Source organism: Coffea eugenioides, chromosome 1, assembly GCF_003713205.1.
Source record: "Coffea eugenioides isolate CCC68of chromosome 1, Ceug_1.0, whole genome shotgun sequence".
NCBI classification, from domain to species: Eukaryota; Viridiplantae; Streptophyta; class Magnoliopsida; order Gentianales; family Rubiaceae; genus Coffea; species Coffea eugenioides.
Genome location: NC_040035.1, coordinates 3,097,213 through 3,115,780, shown reverse-complemented (window position 1 = coordinate 3,115,780; position 18,568 = coordinate 3,097,213). Strand labels below are relative to the sequence as shown.

The window sequence follows — 18,568 nt, the reverse complement described above, 5'->3', positions numbered from 1 at the left end:
GGCAATCATATCTTCGTACTTTTTTAGCTGACCACTAACACTTACATCAATGTGATTGTGACCATATATACTACATATCCACAGGTAATGATTGTTGCTGATGTTGACTGCAAACGTCATTGCATGCGCAAGTTGAGCTTAATACTACTTCGTGCCTTTGCAATCAGCAAAATGATTAAGGGTTTGATTAACGGTGTCAGGACGGCACTCATTAAGAGAATTTTATATATTAATTTTTTGGTAAAATTAAATTAATTTGAGAAAAATATTCAAATGTAACGGGTGCAATGGATGCGGTTGTGTGTATTTATATAATAAGTTCTGTATAATTTTAAATGCATTAACCAATGCTCTAGAAAAATTTATAATCAAGAATACATGTTTAAGAATTGGCTCTAATCGTCCACTGAAATATATATATATATATATAGATATATCTAATGTGGCCTCGAATTTGGAGCAACGGATCTTCTGTCCCACATTCTGTGCCACTCTCTGTCCCACTTTTTATTATATTGCTATTTCTTCTATATAAATATCATGTTTTAATTCTTTTTTATTTTCTTAAAATTCAATAACTATTAATTGAGTAATACACAAAATTTAACAAACTCAAAAAAGGAAGTTAAGTTTCTTAGATCTAGTACCGTAGTTGAAGGGGAAGGTGAATTCGTGAAAATTTATTCTTGCCACAACCAAGTATATTTTTGCTGCAGCTCCATTTGCTCCGTCAGCAAATCCATGAGATATGGTCTGCACTGACATAGAACCTAGAATTCTTGCTCAGTTTTAAACGAGAATTTGGTTGTAACGAGTGTAATTTTGGTGTTTTCATGTTGCGAAAGCTTAGCAAAATGGAGCATTGGATTTATGTGGACTTGGATGGAATGGAACAATATCAATCAATGAGTTCTGTAAGTAGGGGTGTTCAAAAGGAATCAAAAAGTCGGATAATTGAGAAAACTGAATTGATCCAAATCGAAAAATAAGGCAACCAATCTATAGTTTTTTAAATAATTAGATTACCTGAACTTGTTTAAACAATTAAGTTAGGGCATGGTTTTTGGTTTTAAAAAACTGCCGTTATCCAAATCTGCCTGCATATGTGTAGGATATGTAGTTGTTTAGGGTAACCAATACCCAAATTTCAACCTATAATTTTTTAGTCATCTACTAATAATTTGAGTTAGGCGGATCATTATATATTTTTTGTGTCAAAAGTTAAAATTTATCTACCTAACCTTAACTCCCATTACCTTTTCCAGTTCCGACATTTGTTGCCACTAATTTCATTTTATTAAATTAACTTTTTTTTTACACTCTTCCACCCCTAGCGACACTCTTTCCATTTTCAACTATCAGGTACAACATTCGAATTTTGAATTTGACGGCGGAAAAGACTTTAGCAATCCTCTTCTAACCACTAGGCTAATCTGAATAGTTCATATCATTTACTTTGCCACTCTTTTTTTTTTTTGTCTTTTTTTTAAAACTTCTTTTCATTTCTCACAAATTCTACTAATTATTTTATTTTTAATATTTAAAACTGACATGTTTGGCTGTGAAGTAACCTATTTCAAATTGATTTTAGTGTAAATTTTTGGGACCGAAAAGAAGAATCCCCCTTTTAAACTTGAATTGGATTCCACGGAAGGAAAACAATCTATGGCCCTGTTTGGAAGCTTGGTTTTTTACCAAGTTTGTATAAAACTAGTTTTTTAACAACTTTTGCTACAGGAACCCCAAAAAACTTATCAAAATTTTTAACCTACACACTTAAAATATCCAAAACACAAAAAAAAAAATTCCTTCCCATTTTCTTCTTCTTCCTCCCCCGCCACCACCTCCATTGCCGGCTCCATCACCAATTTCCGGTGCTGGTCTTTTTTTTTTCCCCTTTTTTTCCGTCTCCCCCTCTTCCTCCCCTGCCATCATCCTTTCTTGTCTTTTTTTTTTCTCTCTACGTCCGGCCCCAGAGGGGGGTGACGCAGAGAGGGGCGGCGAGGGGAGGGGGAGGGGGAAGGGGCAGAGGGGGATGGCAGGAAGAGGGGGAAGGCAGGGGAGAGAGAGGCGGCGGGGGGAGGGGGAAGGCGGCAGGGAGAGGGACGGCGGGGGAGAGAGGGAAGGCGGGGAAGGGGAAGGGGCAGAATGGGGCTGGGGGAAGGGAGGGGGGAGAGAGAGCGGCGGGGAGGAGGGGGGAAGGGCAGGAGGGGGACAGTGCGGGGCAGAGGGGTGGCGGGCAGAAGGGGCGGCGGGAGGTGGAGTTGCAGCTGGGGGTAGCGGAGGTAACGAGGAAGAAGAAGAAGAAGAAGAAGAAGAAAAAGAGAGGAAAGAAAAGAAAAAAGGAAAGAAAGAAAAAGAAAAAGAAAAAGAAAGGGAAAGAGAAAAAAAAAAGAAAAGGAAAAAAAAAGAAAAAAAAGTTTTTCACCTTACAAAAACTTCTACAAAATTTTTCACCTTACAAAAATTTTTACAAAATTTTTTTAAAAACTTCTACAGTGCACTACAGTAAAGTTTTAGACAAACTTCCAAAAAACTCAAGTTCCAAACAGGCCCTATGGTGGCTTTCGGTGGACAAAACTGTCCCATCTTTCTCTCTATCCCTTCGTCAAAGGACGGTATCATCTATTGCTGCATTAATTTCTCCTGTAATCTAAGGGTGGGCAAAAATACCCGATAACTCGAAAATTCATCATATACTATCCGATTCGATCCGATAGTTAGGATACCCAATTTGTATTACTTGATTGGATCAAAAGAGGTTCGGGTATCTGTTTAGATGCGAGACAAATTAAATTCATATAATTAAAAATTCGCGAGTACCTAACCCACCTCGCATATATATATTTTTTATTTTTTTATTTTTATACACTACTATAAAATAATATTTTTAGAGCTAAATAAGCAATTTCATTGAACAAATTGAATTACAAATATGAGAGGTTATAGTTTGTTTAAAAAATTCATTTGTAGAGGTCATGATCTTATGCTTTTTTGGAAAAGAATTTAATTAATGTAAAATATATATTTAAAAAATGTGCTAGTTATTTCAAATTTTTATTGATTTTAAATTGTTTTAATTTTTCCTTTTTCTTGTATCCTCTTCGCATGTTTATTTCTTGGTAGGAGACTTTTTTTGAAAAAAAAATCTTTATTAAATCTTAGATGAATATGTAAAATATAAAATTAAATTAGTATAAATTATTTTTTTTTAAAAAAATTAAGTGTTAAGCAAGGCAGGGCGGGTATCCGTTACCCAATCCTATCTCAGTGGGTACCTATTGATATGTGGGGCGAATAAAGATAAAAAAATAATTGGCCCGTAAGGTGCAGACTGGGTCAACAAAATGGTGCATATGACAGGTATTCGACTCATATCCACCCCTAGTATAGTCTAGGTTGGTAACCCATGGATACGGACTTTTGAGTAAAAATGTTCTCCTTTTAACAAATTTATTATTTATGATGTAGATGCATGGCATATTGCCTATTGCCTATTGATATCTTGAAAAGCAGAATGCAAATCAGATTAATTATCAAAATTTATTTGTTTACATTATTAATATATTTTTTAATCATTTTTTTATCTCACATCATATCAAAAAAGTGTTACAGTATTTTTTTAAAAAATATCTCAAATAATCTACTATCCAAACATATTTTTATATCACATATATCACATTTTTTAATCACCTTTTTGTTCTTGGACCAGCCTATCCTAGGGAAAAAATAAAGAAGTCCAGAACACCGAAATATAACTTGATTCATATCACAGAACATGCCATATCCACCCAACCACAATTCTTTACACGTTCTTATGTCCACTCACACAAGCTCAAACTACCCCATCCGCGAGCACTGAAAGGCTGTGGTGCCTCCAAACAGTCCGTACTCAAGTCTCCCGGTGAGAGCAATTGATGAAAACTTACAGATAGGAATATTCATGAACCGGATTATCAATCCATTTAAAATTTCGTTAATCCTAATCGAATGTATTGGTTCTGTAAAATTGTATTCGATACCTTGATTCAGTTCAACCGGTTAATCAATGACCAGTTAATTTATAGGATCGAATCAGATATGCAGGATAACCGAACCTTCTTCTACTTATAGGGAAAGAAAGAATTAGATTAACAAATCAAGTAATACAACATTTTTTCAAATCAATAAGAGTACTTAATCCTGCAACTCTAAAAAATTATCAACAAAATAGAAAATCAACACGTCAAATAATTAAAACAATGAATATTCCAAACATTTTGTTTTCATTTTCTCTATATCTTGAAAGCTATCAATTTTTTTGAATTTTGAAATAGGCTCACATTTCATCTACCAGGCATACAAATTGAGATAGGTTATACGGTACCCTACACATCAAAATAAATTTTATAGAATTCAGTGGTTCTACCTTAGATGATTGCAAACTCTTGTGTTCACATTGGATTGAACTTGCGTGCACTACTTGGGACAATATGTGCTATATCCTCTTTGCTACAGTCTACTTTCTAGATATCAATGGCACCAGGAATACCACATTTCTACTGCAGTTGCTGACGGAAATCTCCTAACAAATGTGTAGTTACTCTTCGTAAAATTGTGTGACAGTTACCTGGTTGCCGTCGATTATCTTTGAAGAAGACAAATCTACTTTATTATCTCTTCAAGTCTGAATCAATTTGGATAAGATAGATCTACTTTATTATCGCTTCAAGACTGAATCAATTTGGAAACAAAGTCTTTAATGTTTTTATCTGAACTTCCTCCCTCATCAAAGGCATGTCTCGCCAGATCCTTCCATTTATCTGCATTTTTCCTAATCTCTTGTCCTTTCTCCCCCTCCATCACTACGCTTATGCATTGACGAATGACATCTCTTCTAACAATTCCATTTTCATCTGACTGAGCTTTGATTCCCGTTTTCCAGATATCCGTTACAAACTTGGCATTTGTGCTTTGATCTGTCCATCGTGGCATGACTACCATTGGGACTCCCAAACTTAAGGCCTCCAATGTTGAATTCCATCCACAATGAGTGATAAAGCACCCTATAGATTTGTGTGCTAAAACTTCAAGCTGAGGACACCATGAAATGACTAATCCTCTATCAGATGTTTCTTTAACAAGATCTTTTGGCAGCTTATTTGATTCTGATTCTCTAACCACCCATAGAAAATAGTAGTTGCTAGTTCTCAAGCCCCATGCTACTTCTTCCATCTGCTCAGCATCAACTTCTGCTATACTTCCAAATGATATATAAACAACTGAACTGGTTGATCTTTCATTTAGCCATGGCATGCAAGCATTAGTCATTGGGTTAAAAAGACTGAGACCATACTGCTTGTCATCTTGAAGGCGCTTGTCAAGGTACATAGATGGAATAGTTGGTCCAATTGTCATTATTGGTAGGATCCTGGATGTCCAATCAATCACCTAAGCAATATATGAAACAAATTGATCAAAAATTTAGTTTTTTTTTTTTATATTCTTTCCTCTATAACTGAAAAAACAAAGCAAAAGAAATATGAGGTAGGTAAGATATTGTGATACTACTTTTTTTTTTTTTTGGAGCAGTGGATGCCACTCATGCCATGTGGTTAATGTACTATTATTGTCTCCATCTAATCGTGTGATACTCTCAGAAGTAAGATGGCAGGGAGGATAAATCTGGTGGCAAGGACTATCCAATGACAACATAGATAGGCACATTCACATTGGAAATTTGGAAGCCTAGCTTCTTCAGGGTCATTAAGGAATTAGGTAGCTGTAATGTACAGGTAATATAGAGATAAATCCAGGCGTGCCTTTACCTCTTCCTCCAACTTGTAAAATGTGTTGTAGATGATCGAGTCAGCTTCATGAATGTTCTTCATTTGATCATGTGTAACCAGCTGAAAAATTGGCGGATATGAACCGTAACTAGAAATAAAAGAAGGCAGATCTGAAGCTGAAAGTGGTGGTAAGCCAGGAATTTCCACTTTAGACTCCTCCAGAGGAAGTTTCAAAAGGCCTGTGTAAACATGGTAGTAGATCTTGTTGACAGCACAAGATTGAGTGAAGAACACAGCCGCACGTAAGCCAAGACTCTTGGCCACACGCAGAGCCCAAGGAAGGACTGCATCATAAACAATACAGTCAACAGGACAACCCGAATCTTTAAGCTTCAAGATTAGCTCAGTTATAGTTTCTGAGCCAACCTTTTGAAACGTAGCGTAATATGTATCAACGGCAACTCCATTTTCTCCTTCATCAAATCCATCAGAGATGGTCTCCATTCTGATAGAACCGGAGACTTCGTGCAAGGTTTTGAACACGAATTTAGTTGTAGCAAGTGTAATTTTGGTGCCTTGATGTTGCAAACGCTTAGCAAACTGGAGCATAGGGTTTATATGTCCTTGCATGGGATATGGAAATATCAAGCAATGAGCTTTGTGAGTTTCCATTTGCTCTAACCACGAGACCAGGTTATGGATTCTCTAGAAATTCACAATCTTTGAGAGCTCGAATAATGGTGCTTGTTGCTGGAGTGAGGAGTGCTTGTAGCTTGCTTGCTACGAGTAAATATAACAATTAAATATAAGAATTGTTTCACCAATGTGGTAAGTGGGTATGGTAATAGTTTGTGGTTTGGAGTGCAATAATATGATTGAATCAAGCTTGCTTCCTTGTGCTTTAGGAGTAATTACACATTACCACTTTGAACCTTGACAATAAGTCTTTGCTTCTTGAACGATTGTTGGATCAAGTGACAAAGAGCTCAATACCTCCAAAGTATGGTTATGGATTTTGAGTTTTGTGGATAGAGAAAAAAACCTTAGAGTCACCCTTCAAAAGGGATCCACAATGCTTAATTCTAAATTAGTCAAGGCCTAATATGGTCATCGGACATTAGGAGATTAGGAGATATACATCAAAAGTAAATAAATAAACTCTTTGCTCCTACGAATATTAGTTAGTGTTAGAAATTTTAACTCATTAAAACACATTCAATGCATACTCAAAAAAAAAAGGGCAAAGTACATTTTACCCCCTGTGATTTAGCATTTTTTTACATAACCCTCCTATGGTTTCAAAAGCTATATATAACCCCCTCATGGTTTGGATTAAAATATCAAAGTGACGGAAATAGTCACTCGTAACGGAACTTCTAAAAATGTCGAAATTACCCTTATAAATACATGACACATTAACCTCGTATGATTTTTATATTTTACCATATAACCCCGTATAATTTTCAAAATATACACATAACTCCCCTTGGTTAATAAATAATTTTCAACTTTACATAACGGTATTTTTGACATTTTAGGTGGCTCCATTACGAATGATCATTTCTGTCACTTTGATACTTTAATCCAAACTATAAGGGGGTTATGTATAGCTTTTAAAATCATAGGGGGTTATGTAAAAAAAGGCTAAGGAATTTGCCCAAAAAAATTACAAAAATTTGAGATTTTCTAAAATTAGTATTTGGACACTTGTTAGTGCACCTAATTTAAAAAAAAAAATTTACTAAATGAATGTACACATTCACGTCCATTTACAAACCCTTACAAAATGAAAGGAATGATTTCGCATTCCTCAAACATAGAACCTACCGCCCGATAAATACAAATGAATGACTTGTTTTGCTTGCAGTGCTCTTTTTATTTGCTTTCTCTTTCGTACGATAAAAGCCAAAATTTGATGGCCAAGTTGTCGAAAAGGATTAGACTCTTTGGCCCCAGAAAGCAGTCCCAGGAACTTTGTTAAATGTGCGAAGAAACATGAATACAAAAGCATTGTCGGTTGGTTTGAGAAAAAGACAATGGATGATAAACCAAGCGAATCTTGTGAATTCATCAAATCACATTCAATCCCCTTTGGGACTTGAATGTCTTATCAAATAAGAAGCTGTAGAGCTCCAAATGCCTTTCCTGACTGCAATACAGATGAATGGATTTTATAGACTAAAATAACCTCTTATCCAATTAAGCATTTAAAAGCAAATTAGGCGTATTTACAGATGGTAGGTGAAAAAATATACATCTGTTATATAATAAAGAAAGACCAAATTATTTACACATGGCTGCTATGTAGGGTTCCTTGAAACGTAAGGACAAAAATTGAGCATACCTCAGAATTTTAGTATTGGAATAAGAGAAATGGCTTGAAAGCGTGTTACAATATTGCTTTCTTTGCAGTTGGAATTCACCCTATCATAATTGGTCTGCAGACTATCATCACAAATAACTTCTAAAATACAATGAAATCTAATTAACGATTGACAATTTTTTATTTTATTTTATGAAGAAACAGGAAGACCATGAGAGTCATTTTAACAAGAATCATCTTATGCTTTATAATTACATAACTGGTTTTTACAAGTATTTGTTTTGGGAAATATTTTCTTAAAAGCTGCCACAAATTGAAGGTTTGTGATTGCATCGATCCCCTTTTTTCTCATCTAACAGAGCTCACAACGAAAAAAAATTATTTATTTATTTTAATTTTTAAAATTTTTTCCTGTTTCTCTTGCCAATTCTCATTCAACAGCAAATTAAAGAACCAAACATCCAAAACAGGGGTAGGTTTTACATTAAACAACAAATTATGTCTTTGTACTTTCTTAGCTGACCACAAAACACTCATCAATGTGACTAGATATACCTAATATCCACAAGTAACAACAATTGCAGATGGAAACCTGCTGATGTTGACTGCCAAATAGTCAAGGATTTGATTAACAGGTATTGGAGGGCACTCATTAAAAGAATTTTATATATTAATTTTTTGATCAAAGTGAAATTAATTTCAAAAAAAGTGTTCAAATATAGCAGGTGCAATGGAGGTGGATGTGTGTATTTATATAATAAATTCTATATAATTTAGGCGTGTTGCTTAGATATATTAATACTGTTGCTTAGATATAATTAATACTGTTGCTTAGATAATTTAAGCTTAAACAAGAATTTGGCTGTAACGTGTAATTTTGGTGTTTTAGCAAATTGGAGCATTGGGTTTATGTGGCCTTGGATGGAATGGGACAATATCAAGCAATAAGCTCTGTCAGTTTCCATGTATTGCTCAGTATGGACTGTTTGGAGGTACCACAACCTTTAAGAGCTCCTGGTGGGGCTACTTCTAGCTTGTCTGAGTGAACATAAGAATGTCTAAAGAAATGTGGTTGGGTGGATATGACATTTTCTGTGATATGAATCCAGTTATATTCCCTGTTTTGGACCTTTTTTTATTTTATTTTTTTTTGCGTAAGATACTCCATTTTGGCAGACCAAGAACAATGTGATCTGCATTCTACATTTCAAATATCAACAGTCAATAGCCAACGGATCGAAATCTTAAGTAATAAATTGCTACTTCTAGCTTGTCTGAGTGAACATAAGAATGTCTAAAGAAATGTGGTTGGGTGGGTATGACATTTTCTGTGATATGAATCCAGTTATATTCCCTGTTTTGGACTTTCTTTTTTTTTTTTTTTTGCGTAAGATACTCCATTTTGGCAGACCAAGAACAATGTGATCTGCACTCTACATTTCAAATATCAACAGTCAATAGCCAACGGATCGAAATCTTAAGTAATAAATTAATTTGTTCCTTTCACATTTTACCAAATAAACAGTAGTTAGGTAAGACATCTGTAATTTTGAAAGTTACTCAAGAACAAAACAGTCTCACGATGTAGTATCCGCGTCCCACATCGGAAGAAGCAAAGGAAAAAGATGGTTTAAGTACTTAGGCTCATGGGATGTCTTGTAATTTGGATTACTTATTTTGGATAAGTGAATTGTGGGCCAAAAGTTTCTTGAGTCATTTTTTGGACTCGAGTCGTGACAGTTGGTAGAGTGAACCTCGCGTGATTTCTACGTAAGGTGAGCCTGAGCCAGCGGATTATGATTTTGACTACACAAGGAAATATAAGGAGTTAAGTGCTGTGCGGGGCTAAATACCATGTTAGACGGGGGCTATCTCTAGAATCCGAGCATGACCAAATGGACAATCTAGATTTTGATGGGTTTTGCGAGGATGCAAAAAGTCCTAAAGAAACTGCTGGATTCTATGTGGAGTTAAGTGCCAGGTTTGATGGGCGCCACATCTAGAATTCGAGCATGACCAACAGTTTGGATTCTGACGAGCTTTGTGAGGACGCAAAAGTCCTAAAGAACCCACAGGACTAAGTGTCACGTCGGACGGGAACCACCTCTAGAATTTGCATCCTTAAGAACCTGCGGGACTGAGTGCCACGTCGAGTGGGGGCCACCTCTAAAATCCAAATATGACCAAGTGGACCTCTAAAATCCAAATACATCGATCTCTAGAATCCGAGCATGACCGAGTCGACAGTTTGAATTTAGACGGATTTTGTGAGGACACAAAAGTCCTAAAAGTCCTAAAGGTCGGGAGAATGAGGTATCTCACATCGATAAGACAAAGAGGATTAATAATGGTTTAAGGACTAGGGTATTTGGGCTACATAGTAATTTCGGTTAACCATTTTAGGCCAATAGATTTCGATCCAAAAATTATTTTGGCCAGCCCTTAAACTCGGGTCGTAATAGTTAGTATCAGAGCGAATCTCGCGTAGTCTTTGCGTGGAGTGAGTCTGGGCCAGTGGGTTATGATGTTGACTACGCAAAGAAGTGCAAGGAGATAAGTGTTGTGCGGAGCTAAGTGCCATGTTTAATGGAGGCCGTCTCTAGAACCTACGAGACTAAATGCCACGTCGGACGGAGACCACCTCTAGAACCCATACGAGCCACCTCTAGAGTCCAAATATGACCAATTGGACAGTCTGAATTTTGACGGGTTTTGCGAGGATGCAAAATGTTAAAGGTGGGGAGAATGTAGTAGCTGCGTCCCACATTAGAAGAAAGCGAAGGAAAAAGAATGGTTTAAAGACTTGGGCTCATGGACTATCTTGTAATTTGGGTTAACCATTTTGGGCTAATGAATTTCAGTCCAAAAATTACTTGGACCAACTCTTGGACCCAAATCGTGACCCACGATGCCATAAACTTATGGTTGTATTGATTTCTGGTGGAATATTTTTACTCATTTATAACTACTTCTTTGTGGCTTTTAAGAGATTATCCATTTATACATGCTTCTGTGTTTTCTTTGACGTATACATACGTAATTATGAGTTTTTATGTGGTTATTGTCAATTCATTACATTTTTTGGCTTGATATACATTCTCCAATGATTAATTCTTTCATTCCTTTTCCTGATTGGAGTAAAAAAAATAGTTTCACTAAAGAAATCATCTTTGGAATAAAATCTCTTGAAAAATTACACCACATATTCACCATATGCGTTAAAAAAAAGAGAGGAGCAAATCGGATTTATAGAGTTGATCTTTGGTGTATAAACAATTACACATAGATATAAATGCAAAGAGATATCATGTGGAGTGATAACCGGTTCCTCGCTTTGCTGCGATCAATCTAATTCTTTGTACATTGATATCGTCAATTTTAGGTAGGCAAATGAGAATAACACGGCAAGAAACTGGCAATGCATGATATCATACCTCACAATCCAAGAGAGATCTGAGTTTTTTTTTTTCGGTATAAACTTATTTATAAAAAAGTTTTTGGTTATATCATAAACACATTTCTCAACCACTTTTTTTATATTTTCAATTACTTTTTTATTTGAAATATATAACATCACAAAAAATACTACAGTATTATTTTAAATAATTTTTCTAAATGATCCCCTATCCAAACACACTCAGTGATTTTTTAATATCTAATTATTTATGTTAAGAAAAAAAATCTCATTATTGCACGTGGTGCTAATTAAACCTTTGATTTGACAAACATTTCTGAGTTTTTTTTTTTTTGTGATAATGCCATTCTTCATCATCTGGCTAACAAATTATAACAAACTTAATGTCCAACTTCTTTTTATTTTGATAGGAATAAGAGGAGTTTTAGTATATTTACATGGATTTATTTACTGCAACTCTTTCCATTGATCTCCTAAAAAATGTACAAAACTCAAGGGGTTTAATTAAACCAAGGCCTAAAGCAATAGATTGTTGATTACACTCAAGTTAAACCTTACAGATCAAGTTATGTGCAATGCACCTCCACCATGAAAACAGAAGGGAAAATCACCGAAATAGTGCTTCATACTACATAAAAAAAAAAGAGTCTGGTTTTGATTCTTCAAATTTAAAATGGTAAGAAATGGTTCCACATGCCTTCACTTATACAAGATGTACCATTTTGGTCCCAAAACTCATTCAAGGGCAATTTTCTATAACTAAAACTCGAACTATGTTATCAATTTATGAACTAAATCAATAAAATCATCAGCCAAATTACTGCTTTCGATCCACAACTCCAACCAAAAATTCGAAACAACAATGTCATTGTTTTCGCTCAAGACAATAGTTTAATGAAGTTATTGAGTAAAAGAAAAGGCGAACAAAAAAGGAGAAAGAAAACCTGTTGAAATCCGGATGACTTTTTTTAAATTCAAAATCACAGTTGGCTCATCTAAACGGAAGAACATTTTGTATAATCCCAAATATTGCCGGTTTAGTCAGCCAACAATATTGTAGGCTCATCTAAGAGAAGCGTCTTTGTTCCTTTTCTGAGTCTTCCCAGATAGCATTTTGCAAAATATCAAATAAAGACACACCAAAATTATCGTTTCGAAAAAAAAAATAAAGACGCACACCAAAAACTGTAACTCCAATTAGGTACCAGCCAAACTGAATGTTCACTAATGATTTAGCCCTTTCAAGGGATTCATCATTGGCAACTGCCAATATCGTGTCCATATTCCGAGTTTATCTAACTGCCAATATCCTTTGGGAATATACTCTGGTGTGTGTAAAGCATGATTCCCATGATCATCCTCCAAACTCCTTGAAACCTAATCAAGGGATCACATGTTCCACCAAACTGCCCATTGCTAGTGCCTTGTGTTTTGCTTGCTTGATTTGTATGTTTTGTTTTAGGAAATTGATAGAGCCGTTATTTGGCACGTTTTGCACTGTCATCTTGTCCTAATTTTGGCTATTCATGGTGCTAAGAAAGGGGATTTCACTCATATTTGACATTTGTGTGAATTGTAGGTGGTTAGCATCAAAAAGATATCGTGGGGAAAAATTTCCAGAAGACTTTTCATTTCAGAGCGTGGCCACGCCTTAGAAGGAGGACGAAACCGAAAGCCGGATCGTGGTCCACGTGAACCCGAAGCATTGGATTAAAACTTCAAAGGAAATAGCTTCTATTAGCTGAAATTGCTCCAGACGTCTCTGTTTTTTGACTTGAATTGCGGCGGCTATATAAAGAGGACAAAGCGAGATTGGAGGGCAGGAACTTTTTAGCCTTAGCTTTAATTTTCTTTTTTCGACTCCTTGTCAGACGCTTGCTTCTGTTCTTTCTCTTCTACTTTTATTCGCCTGCGGCTGGCGGCCAGGTATTGAATATTCTCGATGATTGCATCTGGGCTCCGTAGAACGGAGACCCTTTTTACGTTTTGCCTTTGACTCTTCAAAATTCCGTGAGATTACTCTTGTGCTTTTCCAATTCTTCGGCAATCAATTGAATGTATTCAATTAATTTACGCGGGATTGACACGATGAGGAGCGGCTAATTTCCTCATCTACCCAAAGGTTGACGCGAAGGCGCGGTCCATAATATCTGTGAGATCTAACCGAATCTTCATTATTTTCTCCAATTAATTGCTATTCGTGCGTTTCCTGAATTAATTGTTCATGGGTATTTGATTAATTGAATATCAACGGCCGGGTATTTGATTTAATTTAATAGCCTACTGCCACGTTAATTAAATAGAATCCGTAATTGTTCATTTAGTTAGCGCCCCGTGGTAACCACCATAATTGGCTTTATGATGGGGAAACGCAAGATCTAATTTAAATAAACCCTCTTAGCGTGTTTATTGGTTAGGGTTGGGTTCTTCTAGCTTTAATGCAATTGGGTAATTAAATTCCTACGGTCGTACCTAGGGTTGTTATCTGGTTAGAGAAGCAGTCAATGGTCGTACCTTGACTGTCGAAAAAGTAAGGAAGAGCTGGTTGTCAGAGCTTATTGATGGCTATAACCAACCTAGTGATAAATGGGTGAAATATCTTTGCATCGATGAGCATTTAATTGGACCGTGCCTGAGCAGTTGATCCTTTGGGTAGAACTTTTGTTAATTGCTATTTTCAGTGAATTGTGCTTTGTGAGTTAGTTTTGAATTTTGTTTGTTTTATTTTATTTTATTTGTGTGTGTCTCCCATTGAAATCCCCCAATTCTGTTCTACTGATTTGGAAAGAAATAATTTCCTACCTGCTCCCTGTGGATTCGACCCTACTCACCGCTATATACAAAATTTGTAATTTTCTTGAGTAGGTATTTATTATTGCACAGGTTCGGCACCTGTCAATTTTTGGCGCCGTTGCCGGGGAGTTGGCGTTTGGATTATTTGTTTCTTTTTAAATTCAGTTTTTATTTTATTTTATTCTTCTTTGTATTTTTGCTAGTTTCTGCCCCGTTCTTCTCGCACAGGTGAATTGGTATACGATCCTGAGGTAGAGAAGGCAGCGCGTAGGCGAAGGCAAGAGACCAAGAGGCAAAAAGAAGGGCACTTATTTGCTGCAAACGAGTCAGCGGAAGACGAAGTAAGCATGGCCAACAAACAAACATTGAGGGAGCTGGCTGCCCCGGAGCTGACTCACCAGCCCTTATGCATCACATTCCCCGCTTTGGCTGAGAATACCGCTTTCGAACTGAAGTCGGGATTAATTCAACTCTTACCCTCTTTCCATGGTCTTTCTGGCGAAGAACCCCACAAGCACGTAAAGGAGTTCGAGGTGGTCTGCTCTAGTATGAAACCTCCTGGGGTCACTGAAGAGCAAATTAGACTGAGAGCCTTCCCGTTCTCTCTAAAAGATGCAGCTAAAGATTGGCTGTACTACCTACCAGCAGGTAGTATTACCACATGGGCGCAGCTGAAAAAGAAATTCTTGGAAAAATTCTTCCCTGCATCCCGGGCTGCGAGTTTGAGGAAGGAGATCTGCGGCATTAAACAATACCCCGGTGAGTCCTTGTACGACTACTGGGAAAGGTTTAACAAGTTGTGCACTAGATGCCGCAGCATCAAATTAGTGAGCAACTGTTAATCCAATACTTCTACGAAGGGCTCCAATCAACCGATAGAAGTATCATCGACGCTGCAAGTGGGGGAGCACTGGCAAACAAGACACCAAGGGAAGCGTGGGAGCTCATCGAAGCCATGGCAGAGAACTCCCAGCAATTTGGCTTCCGTGAGAGCAACCCTCCCCGTAGAGTCAACGAGGTAGAGATTTCATCCTTACAGCAGCAAATGTCAGAATTGACGTCAGTTGTTAGGCAATTAGCTATGAGAGACGCGCCGCGAGCGAAGGTGTGTGGAATATGCACAAGCATGGACCACCCCACTGACTCATGCCCTATGTTGCAAGAGGATGGAGCTGAACAAGTGAACATGGCTGGAGGCGTGCCCGCGCCTCAAAGACCGTACGACCCATACTCCAACACGTACAACCCTGGTTGGAGAGATCACCCCAATTTCAGCTATTGTAGTAGGCCACAAAATGCATTCTCTAATCGGCCTCCAGGTTTTCAGCAACCTTGGCAACATAAGTCTCAACCCTCGTCCTCAAGCTCAGGGAGTTCTTTGGAAGAAATTGTCAAGAGTTTGGCCACGACTACCACTCAACTCGTCACGACCACCACTCAGCTCCAGCAAGAGACCAGGTCATTGACCACAAATATGGCTCAACTCCAGCAAGAAACTAGAGTCTTAACCATGAGCACCACTCAGTTCCAGCAGGACACAAAAGCAGGCATGAAGGATATGGAGGCTCGAATAAGCCAAATGGCAACTGCCATCAATCGCTTGGAGTCCCACGCTTATGGAAAGTTACCCTCACAACCTGAAGTAAATCCCAGGAATGTAAGTGCCATGACGCTGAGGAGTGGCAAGGAACTGGAAGGGCCTAAAGTGGAAAGTTCAAAAAGCAAAAGTGAAGAGGAGATAGAGAAGGAAATTGAAGAGGAAGGGTGTATTCGCAAGGATCCTAAGGTAACCTTCACTTCTCCGCCCACTATTAAATCTAACTTACCTCCTTTTCCTTGCAGGTTGGAAAAGACAAAGAGGGTAGAGAAGGAAAAAGAAATCCTGGATGTGTTCCGCAAAATTCAAGTAAACATCCCCCTATTGGACGCGATCAAGCAGGTACCCAAGTACGCAAAGTTCTTGAAAGACTTGTGCGTTAACAAAAGAAAGCTAAGGGGTGATGAAAGAGTGATGGTGGGAGAGAATGTATCAGCTGTACTTCAAAGGAAACTCCCACCCAAATGCGGAGATCCAGGTATGTTTGCTATCCCCTGTAAGATTGGTCATTCTAGTATAAAAAATGCCATGATAGATTTAGGAGCTTCTATTAATGTGATGCCTAAATCAATCTATGATTCCCTAAATTTAGGACCTTTAAAAGAAACGGGGATAATAATTCAATTGGCTGATCGTACATGTGCTTATCCGGATGGGATAGTTGAGGATGTTTTAGTGCAAGTAGATGGATTAATTTTTCCTGCTGATTTTTATGTGCTTTACATGGATGATAGAAGTGCCCCAAATCCATCACCCATTATATTAGGAAGACCATTTTTGAGTACTGCCCAGACTAAAATTGACGTTAGTAAGGGTACTCTCACGATGGAATTTGATGGAGAAATAGTCCACTTTAATATTTTTGATACAATGAAACATCCTGTTAACTCTCATTCTGTGTTTGCTATGTATACCACTAATCCCTCTGTGCAAGAATTTTCTAAGTTTGCTTATAGGGGTAAATCCAAGGTTGCTGCGAACAAGTCCTATAGGGTGAAAGCAATTCATGAGGTAAAAATGGAGAGAAAATTTAGGAAAAAAGTTGCACTCAATGGCCATGTGGATCCTGGAGGAGGGCCACCAATTACAAGGAAAATTCAATTACATCCAAACTGAAGAGTGGTGCTGTGTCTAGCCAAAGACGTTAAAGAAAGGCGCTGCTTGGGAGGCAACCCAAGGATTACAATATTAGTTGTGATCATTTTTCCTTACTTTATGATTTTTCAGTTTTATCTTAATGTTTTGGTTGCTTTTGTGGTGTTGGACAGAAGAGTAGGGGTTACAAGACGTGCTCACGCCTTGCAAAAAAAAAAAAAAAAAGAGCGACATCGTAAACGCGACTCAGAGTCACGTTTACCTACACAGTCGCGTTTTCATTCCTGCAAGATTTCTGCAGGAAACGCGACTTAGAAAACGCGAGTTTAAGGCGCGTTTTCAGTCGCGTTTTCATTCCTGCAAGATTTGTGAAGGAAACGCGACTCATAAAACGCGAGTTTAAGGCGCGTTTTATATCGCATTTTCTGTGTCCCAATAAAGGCGTCAGAAACGCGATTTCACCTCATTTCTTCCTCTCTTCTTAATTTTCCAGGTTCGGGCTTTGGAGGCTCGCATGGTCAACGTTGATGCCAATGTAGCTGGCATAGCACAGAATTTGGCGCAATTTCTGTATCATACGGGTTTTCCTCCTCCAGCTGCGCCTCATCCACCTCTTTGACCGGATTTCAGGGAAGTGTTGCTGTCCTCTCACCCACTCTTGTTGGTTATTTGTCACATTGACGACAATGTGTCCTATAGGTGTGGGGGGGCCTAATGGGGTGCTAGTGTTTTTAGTTTTCTTTAGTTTTTAGTTTTATTTCTAGTTGCTCATTTTCTTTCTTTCTTCTTGGTGATTATCTCTCCTGCGAATGAAAAAAAAAAAAAAAAAAAATCGTTTGGACGTTATTTGCATGTGGTGGGCAGAAGCGAATGTCCTCCAAGGCGTGCCCACGCTTTCCAACCCCTCCGATAGCGGAAAAAAAAAAAAGAAAAAAAAAAGTTTGACCAAGACCCTACTCCTTCCACTTTCCCTTTTTCTTTGACTAGTCTTGGACAATCCTTCCAAACTCCTTCTGCCTAAGCTCCAATAATTTTTCTCCCAGTCTTGACCACGCCGCCCGCCGTCCGCATTCAAACAGAGAATCAGGCGGCCTTCTTCACTCACATTGGATTCACCCCGCCTCACCCCCCCTCCGCCTTAGTATCTCATTTTCCCCCCCGGAGCCAGGGAAGTTTCTCTTCTTTCCTCCTATTACTTTATTTTGTCTCTTCTACATTGAGGACAATGTAGGTCTTAGGTGTGGGGGGAGTGGCTTCCATTAGTTCTGTTTTTCATTAGTTCTTTTTGCTTTGATTACTCAAAAAAAAAAAGAAATATAACATGGGATGAATGAAAAAAAAATGAAAAACATTGTAGTTAGTCGGCTTTTTGGTTATTTCTATGCTTGTTAGTGTTGGGCATGTGCTGTGATGAATAACACAATCAAAGTGAGTGGTTATGTGGTCGTATATGCTAGCTGTGCATTTTGTTTCCCTTGGCAATGTCATTGAATGTTGAGTATGCTGGAATTCACCCATTTTTGTAACTCTTGGGGAGCTTTTGGGCCTTACTTGAACATATTATTCTTGTTTGCTCT

At 37.7% G+C, this 18,568-nt stretch overlaps 1 protein-coding gene across 1 annotated transcript; it reads right to left on the bottom strand.

Moving 5' to 3' along the window:
• Positions 1 to 4,338: 4,338 nt before the first annotated feature.
• On the bottom strand, positions 4,339 to 6,485 carry LOC113783809 (UDP-glycosyltransferase 74E2-like). The gene is made up of 2 exons (XM_027330041.1): positions 5,808 to 6,485; positions 4,339 to 5,430 (listed from the first exon to the last, which is right to left on the bottom strand). The coding sequence occupies exons 1-2, from the start codon at positions 6,438 to 6,440 to the stop codon at positions 4,708 to 4,710; spliced, it is 1,356 nt and encodes a 451-aa protein (XP_027185842.1). The 5' UTR covers positions 6,441 to 6,485; the 3' UTR covers positions 4,339 to 4,707.
• Between the last annotated feature and the right edge of the window lie 12,083 nt (positions 6,486 to 18,568).

Coding starts and splice junctions, on each gene's coding strand:
- LOC113783809 (XM_027330041.1), bottom strand. CDS start 6,440: ATGGAAACTCACAAAGCTCATTGCTTGATATTTCCATATCCCATGCAA. Junction 5,431..5,807: donor TTTACAAGTTGGAGGAAGAG/GTAAAGGCACGC, acceptor TATATTGCTTAG/GTGATTGATTGGACATCCAG.